This window comes from Maylandia zebra, linkage group LG1 (assembly GCF_041146795.1).
Source record: "Maylandia zebra isolate NMK-2024a linkage group LG1, Mzebra_GT3a, whole genome shotgun sequence".
Classification (NCBI taxonomy): Eukaryota; Metazoa; Chordata; class Actinopteri; order Cichliformes; family Cichlidae; genus Maylandia; species Maylandia zebra.
The window spans coordinates 30817659-30825939 of NC_135167.1; the positions used below are offsets into that span (position 1 = coordinate 30817659).

At 39.7% G+C, this 8281-nt stretch overlaps 1 protein-coding gene across 1 annotated transcript; it reads left to right on the forward strand.

Moving 5' to 3' along the window:
- Positions 1-325: 325 nt before the first annotated feature.
- On the forward strand, positions 326-7451 carry LOC101483392 (cellular retinoic acid-binding protein 1). The gene is made up of 4 exons (XM_004558027.3): positions 326-543; positions 2524-2702; positions 2938-3051; positions 7085-7451. The coding sequence occupies exons 1-4, from the start codon at positions 474-476 to the stop codon at positions 7133-7135; spliced, it is 414 nt and encodes a 137-aa protein (XP_004558084.1). The 5' UTR covers positions 326-473; the 3' UTR covers positions 7136-7451.
- Positions 7452-8281: the final 830 nt, after the last annotated feature.

An 8281-nucleotide genomic window follows, 5' to 3' on the forward strand; every position in this document is an offset into this window, starting at 1 on the left:
GAAACCCCTCCAACTACTCAAAAACTAAGCAAAAACACGATTTCTGCTACTTCAAACACATCCTTTAAAATCGGATTTGCTATTCAGTACATGATAGCGCTCTTTGTTTAATCAGCTCTGAGAAATTTAGCGAAAAAGATTTGAATTTATTTCCACTGCAGATGAGATGAGACCTGAAAACCTTGAAACTAAACAGCAGTTTGAGGTCATGAAAAGAATTCTCTAATCAGAACAAACCATCAGAGATATGTGTGTGTGTGTGTGTAGGTGTATAAATGTGTCTGTTGAGGGGGAGAGGAGGCAGAGGTCGAGGGGGTTTGGTCTGCCATGAGGGATCATTACACATAGGGAGGAGAAAGGGAGGGAGCACAGGGACAGACGGAGAGAAGCGGAGAGAGAAAGCCTGAAGAAAGGCAGCAGAGGAGACAGAAGAAAGGAGGCGTTCGGCTGACACACAATCAAAACCGCACAAAATGCAGAATTTCACAGGCACCTGGAAAATGAAAAGCAGCGAGAACTTCGACGAGCTTCTCAAAGCTTTGGGTGAGGACAAATGACTCTTTCTTACCTTAAGGTGTGAGTTTATTCAAAGGTTTATTTCAAACATAACTGAAAATTCAGTATTCTAGTTAGTGGGTTATTATCTTTTATTACCCCAATTAAATTGAAATGCATTACTTTGAAATAAAGGCAAGTTCAGTGAAATTGTGGTTTATAAATGTAAAAAAACAAAAGGCTGTTTAAATTGATACAAATAGAAGTCATTTGCTAATCCACATATGCCTAATTTTAGTCTGGTACTTGCTGTTTATTTTTTTTAATTGGAAAATATAGTGACAGGAGACAAATTTAACACTGGAACAAACACCGCACTTAAGCTCTAGAGGTGCACTTGAGTGGAAACAGGCTGAAGAATTCTGTCATCTGACTGTTTGCACTTCAACAGATCTGGTTAATGGTTTTTCCACTAATTTGAAAGACAGAATCTATCACGTATTGCAGGACAGCTAAACAAATCAAATAAGCATTCCTCCATGTCATCACATTGGCACTGCACTCTCAAAATTGACAACATCTGGTGATAAAAATCTCAGTTGTACACGCTGAACGCTCCGATTATTAAATAATTAAACCATCAAGTTTAGACTCTAACATCTTCTCCCGACAGCTAAAAGGTGATGACTTTTCGTTTGACTGAGATAGATGGGACAGGCATCTTCTACCTTTACTTAGAAACATGAGCTCAGATATTTTTCTTACCATCTTTTTGGCCCTAGAGGGGAGCAGAAAAAATGTAAGGTGACAAGTCAACACCAGACAATAGAATATAGAGAAAGCAGTAAGAAGTAGATATCCGAAATGTATTCATTTAGTCCTCTACAGGCTCATTGACACACTTTAATGTATGTATATATCAGTGGCATGGGGTGACTTCTAAACAAAGGCAAGCAGGGACAATAAAGCAGATATGCAAGGACAGAGATCACTTTGCTTTAATAGATGCTCTCCTTATGGAACACCACTGTTATGTGCTGTAGTTGTGCAGAGAGTGTAACCATGTTTTTATAGGTACAATCATACTACAGTTATGTTTTCTTTTTCGAAAAGAGGACAGCTGCGAACAAAACAATAAAATAAATAAAACCACTTGGTACCAAATAGAGTTTTAGACCGTCAGTGTCATGAGGGATTCTGTCAAAGATGGACCTTTCTGCCTGGTTCTCTTTCTTAAGGCCTGTTTTAGAGTTAAAACCTAGTTTTTCAGGTTAAAAAGAACACTAGGTTAGAACTATGTAGGGGTGTGGCATTTAGATTTAATAGTTAAATGTAGAGGATAGAAGAGCTGAAAAAGTTATATTGAAAACCAGGTTTTACAAATTACTGGACAACAAAAGCATAAAAAACAAAAACAAATTGGCAAATAAGATGAATCTCAAACACATAGAGAAAACAGAGCACGCAACGAAAACCTGACAGAGGCTACAGCAAAAACACACTAAAGTAAACACACAAAATGAGGGAAAAGTAATAAGAGATGGTGAACTTAGACACGAACAATGGTGGGAAAAGAGCAAAGGAGGAAAATAAAAAACACAGAAAACCACAGGAGGATCTAAACTACAAAATAAAAAGAAAGAAAAGACCTGGACCAAACTCACACAGGCAATGATAACCAGACATAAGGCAGCACAGAAGGTACTTAAAAAATAAACGATTGAGAATTACAACTAAAGATTAAAATAAAAAAATAATTAAAGAAGCAACATTCAAAAACACAAACGAATAAATAACAGAACCATGAATTATACAAAGACTATGGCACTGATTGGCAGTTTCTTCACTGACACTGATTTCAGTGAAGGTCACCACAAAGATAGCCAACCAAAAAGCCTGTGTGTGCCCCTCCCCCTACACACAGAGTGGAGCAGGCAGAGGAGGACTTCCTTGGAGGACTTGTATGACTGGCTGTGGAGATAGGTGAGCCACAAAGTGCCTCATTGGGAAATTGGTGCATGCTTTCAGGTGTAAATGCCATGCTGAGGAAGGTAGCCGTGGCAGCCGCATCCAAGCCCCATGTGGAGATAAGACAGAACGGAGAGCACTTCTACATCAAGACTTCAACCACAGTGCGCACCACGGAGATCAACTTCTGTATTGGCGAAGAGTTTAATGAGGAGACAGTGGATGGCAGAAAGTGTAAGGTAAGTGAATTGACCTGTCAAAATTTGAACTCTGAAATGTACCTATGCTGAAGCTATGGATGCTGGGGGGAAAACAAACAAACTGCAAAGCCTTAAAAGTGACAGGAAGTAGTAAAAAAAACCAAGACATTAGTGTGACAGACATAGATAAACAACCCTCACATCTGTGCTAACAGCCAGGTGAAGCCAAAGTGATGAAATACAGGAAACTCAATAAAATTATGCTTTTCGACAGAGTTTGGCCACTTGGGAAACGGAAAACAAGATTTACAGCAAACAGACTCTTCTGAGCGGGAACGGCCCAAAGACCTTCTGGAGCCGAGAACTCAAAGGGGATGAACTGATATTGGTGAGTAATTTTTAAGTTTATACTCTAACTTGAAATGTGGCGACAGTGTGTGCAGCTGTGGAGTATAGGGAATGCATTATACTATGGGCATTTGTCTTTTTTGAGATGATCACATTTGTTTTTCATTGTAGAAGAAAATTCAAATTTGTCAAATTTGGAGGTCTTTATTCACATGGGTGCTTTAAAAATCAAAACCACAGTTCAAATAGTTCAGCAAAACATTTTTCTTAAAGGAATAGTTTACCATTTTGAGAGTTTTTTCACAAGAGTTAGAAGGTTAATATTTACCTCTATCACAGACTGTATATGAAAATGCAGTTGTAAAAAACTAAGTACATTCTTGCTGCTTTCATAGGATTTCAGAGGGAAAGTAGCAGTCAGATTCTGCCGATCAAATGAGCATGACTGGCTAAATATTAGCAAGTGTGAGCACTTCTATGAAAGCAGAAATTTGGCATTATGGTTTTTGTATTGCTTTTGCATGAAAGGGTTGCCAGGTGAAAGCCTCTTCTCTCTTCTGGAACAATGTCCATTGGACAAATAAAAAAAGTGGAGTTGTTTGGCCATGATCCACAGCGCCACATTTGGTAAAACTCAAACCATCAAAAACTCATAAACACACTTAACTGTCAAGCACAGTGGTGGAGGGGTGATGATCTGGGCACCTTATAGTCCCAGAGTGGACCATGAACTCCTCTCTGTACCAAAGTATTCTAGAGTCAAAGAGGATATGAGGTGGCCAGACTTTACCTTTGGTCCTTTTTGATACCATGCTGTATATAATTGGCTTTTGCGTTGATTAGAGTAAACAAATCATCCAAAGCTGTTAGCTCTGACTTTGGGGACTACCCAGAAGTCCAACAGATCAATCTGTTAATAGTAAAAACAATTAGTAGCTCTATTATGAAAATCAGTATATACAGTTAACAATAGTATCAATCTTTTTATTCAGCTCTCAGAAAGTAGTCATTTTCCACAGAAAAACAGAGCAGAAGGCCAAACCGGGCAGATGGTCAAGGGAGTTCAGAAATGGGTGGTGACACCAGATGTACAATTTTTTACCAGTTTTCTAAAATACTGTGTAGTTCATGGGAAATGTCTTTAACCTTTTAAGCCCCAACGCCCCCTGATACGGGGGCAAAAGGCAGGAGATCAGGTAGGCTTGGGGCTTAAGAGGTTAAGCTCCCATGGTTAGTTGGAGAAACCATCCATTCCTCATTTTCCCTTTAGAAGGGTGTGTCTTTAAGACATCCCATTATAATGATGCATGACTAATGATGTATGTGCATCAAGGACAAAACAAAAGCCACCCAGAACGGTTTACCTAAAACCAAAACTGTTCTTTTCTTCTTCCTTTCAGATAGATACAAATAATCGTATACTCATATACTCAAATATCACATACTTACTGTATATTTCAAAGGGGCAAATTAAGATTTCACTGCCATACATTCTATCAGAAACACTTCTCCCTCCCGTCCCTGGCAATCTGAAATCACTAACACAAAGCAGTTTTCCTGTAAACATCTGGTCCTGGGGTTTATTGGCCAGATGGACAACAAAGCTGTGTCCAGTTTGGCTTTGATGGAGAGCTCCTCTTTACTGGCTGTGACTCTGCAGAGAGGCAATCATGAAAACCTTTGAGATGGCCTGCTATTTGGATTGAATGCAGGTTTTCAAAGGCGTAACAAAAAGCTTTGAACGGGCCAAGTCTGTTTTTATTCAAGATGAGGGCGTGCATGTCTGTCCACGTTGGATTGATGGACTGTAACCTAATAGGCATGTGGGAATGAATCACTGGAGAAAAATGTGATTTTTCAAAGAAAAGATCATGACTTTATGTGTGATACCGGTGGGAAGGGGGAGATCAGACAGATTCCCTGCTGTCAGTAACTTAAGCAAAACGCCTACATATTTCATCTCAGCTAATGGATTGTTTAGATGTGAAGATCTGATGTTGGAGCAGATAATAATGAGAGATCAAATAGACTGTAAAATAAAACCTACAATATGAATTGGGCTATGAGCTCAATGGCTGTAACCACACAGTCATTACCCTGAGAAACATTATAGATAAATCTACAATATGAATACAGGCAGAATTGTCCATATAAGGTATGCTCTCTCAATTATACTGAGTCTCAGTATATTGTGAATGCACATTTGTTCTGCCTACAGCTACAGCTTTGGAAACACAGGGATTACTTGTACACACATGGGCAGAACAGAAGTCGATCCCATTTAAAGGTGTGTATATTTCTGGGCGTTTTAAAGGGAACGATAAAGACAAATATTGAACAAAATGGCGCTAAATTCAGTGTAGCTGCTTCAAAGCAGCCTTTAGAGTCTATAGTTAAATAATTGTGAAACAATCCAGCTCCTGCTTTGCACACTCACGTAATTTCCTCAAGGGCCAGCGGTCTGGGGTACAGCTGCAGAGGACTGTTTAGTCAAGAAATCAATGAGTTTGAAGCAATAACATTGCATTTTGGCTTTGCCCCGTGAGGCTGTCCTTTCTGTCAGACAAATCGTCCTTACATCTGGTGGCTCCAGCTTCCTTAATGTGAATATTTACTTTTGTGTCAGCAATGATTCTCTTTCACTTTTGGAGTATTTGCCAGATGGAAAGAGATTTGAAGACATCACATCAATAAGAAGCAGATCAATCAGACATTGTAAATATTTCATGCTTTTAATCCTTCACGTCCATTTATTTTCCTCTTATCTCATTGAATTCATTAAATTAACACTTGAGCCTTTTTTTTTTTTAATTTCTTTTTTCCAAATAAGGGAAAAGGTCAAAACCCTCCTCTGCTGCCCATCAGTAAACATGAAGCTCATTTTGTGGACAACTAAAAGCAACCACATCCCATCTTGTACTTCACAGAGGATTGATCCTTTTAGTGTAAACACACAAAATACCCCAACAACATACACATGAGGCTGACTTAAAGCACCGTGCAGCAGATGAGGAAATGAGGCTCTAGGCGAGAGATGGATGAAAGTGGAGCTTAATGAAGACTCCATGTGGTGGCTCATTGCGTTTACTGTCATCTAATATGAGTGGACTATAATCAGGGCAGTCTAGTGTAAAATGCAGATGGGGAAAAAATGAGGAACCTCACGTATGTCCTCTTATTTCACTTCAAAGCCAATAAATATTGATTAGGAAAGATGAATAGAGTATTTGCATCGACTCATTTGTGATGGTTTAGGAGCTGGGAGAAACTGCAAGGCTGTCTGGTGGGGGGTTCCGGATCTGTATGTGTCCTCATGTGGGTTAATTGGTCTCATTGATCACGCTGTGGAGAAGTGCCAATGAACCCCGGTGTTACCTCCATTAATGTCTCCCTCGGCATCACGCCACGCGCCAGATGGAGTCTCCTCGGCTTCATTTTTCACAGCTCTGCTTCTTCGCCGTCCTGCCACACAGCTTTGCCTGGGATATTGATGATGTGTAGCGCTGCAGTTGGCCATAATGCTACGCCCCAGGGACTCCCATAAATCACTGGGCTTTGTCACGCACAGGCACACACCCCTACAGCCAATATCAACCGCCCCAACGCCCACCCTCTATTCTGATATCAGTGTTTGTGCATCTGTCTCTTTTAGCAAAATATCAAAATAAAAATGATGCCATAGATGTGCGGCAGAGGATGAGCACTTTGACGATGAAACATAGTTACTACACAATACGCGGCTAAGAGTAAAAGAGAAAAGAAATAATAATCAAACAACACTTCACCGAAGTGACTTACACCTGCCTGACATTAGAGTACATTGATTAGAAGACAGGGTTTTCTTTCCAGTAATGAGCCACACTGATAGAGAAAGCTGAAGGTCCTGTCATATTACACTGCACTTTCATTCAGATACAGTTCTGAAGAAGGGCTTTATTTGCTGTTTTTTTAGATGATAAGTGGGCTGTAAAAAGCACAGTGTATTAAAGAAGAGCTGAAAGATGCGGTTTTATTTTGATGTGTCCTCAAATTTAGAAACAAAATCTAATTTTGCTTTTTAAATCTTGTTTCAGATCTTTGGAGCCGATGATGTGATCTGCACACGGATCTACGTACGCGCATAGGAGAGGACCACGATTGTCCAAATTCAAAGTTCGCTCAGCAAATAGTCTGTCAGTGTGAGAAATTGCCAGTAATCCGTTTTCAATAGCATCTTTCATTTTTGTGCAAGTCTCTATCTTAGCAGGATATTAGACGTTAGTTCTACCGCCATTTTTTTGTATATATTTTTTGTTTTTAGCGAAGTGAACGTTCAGTATGATTTCTTTTATACAAAAAAAGAGCAGCAGCAGTAGGCCACATAGTAAATACTACAGGGAAAACGTAATGAAGAACTTGCTAGTGTCAAAACTTTCCCTCAATAAATTTTTTAAAACAATATTCAAGGAGCACACTGAATTCTTGGGGGGCATAATTTAGTAATTGCTTTAAAAGCGAGGTCAGCATGAACACCCTCGGGTTCTGTGGATGAGAGTCGCTTTAGACAGAGAATATACACTCACGACCACTTCATTAGGTACACCTTGCTACTGTGCTCAAAAAAAATATACAATAAAATATTCCCATCACACCACCAGCAACAGCCTGAATTGTTGATAGGAGGCAGAATGGAGCCATGCTTTCACGTTATTTACAACAGATTCCAACCCAGCCATTGAAACTCATCCGACCAGGCGACATTTTTCCTTTTATTGTCTAGTTTTGACAAGCTCATGCAAATTTTTGCCTCAGGTCCTCTTCTGGAAGGCAGCAGTAACTAACCACTTGTTACAGCAAAGGTATGCAGAACAGCATCTCTGAATGCACAACACATTCAGCCTTGAAATAGATGGGCTACAGCAGCAGAAGACCACACTGGGCATCACCCCCATCAGCTTGTAGCAGCTGCTTACTGGAGATTTTTTTATCAGACCATTCTCTAAAAAGCTCAGATGCTTCCCAGTAGGTCAGTTTCAGAAACGGATCAGCTCAAAGATGCTCAATTTGCCCGTGTCTACATTCCTTAACACACTGAGATGCTGTCATGTCATACTTAAATTAATAAATAGCTCATTATGTGCACCTAATAACCCAGTGATGGTAAATCAACTATCTAAAAGTAACTAACAGGCTTTTATGGCAAAACTGAACCCAGAATGAAGGATAGGATTGGGGCTTGGGACATAGGATTAAACATAAGTGACAATGCCAGAAATGAAAAAGGACACCGT

Coding starts and splice junctions, on each gene's coding strand:
- LOC101483392 (XM_004558027.3), top strand. CDS start 474: ATGCAGAATTTCACAGGCACCTGGAAAATGAAAAGCAGCGAGAACTTC. Junction 544..2,523: donor CGAGCTTCTCAAAGCTTTGG/GTGAGGACAAAT, acceptor GCATGCTTTCAG/GTGTAAATGCCATGCTGAGG. Junction 2,703..2,937: donor TGGATGGCAGAAAGTGTAAG/GTAAGTGAATTG, acceptor GCTTTTCGACAG/AGTTTGGCCACTTGGGAAAC.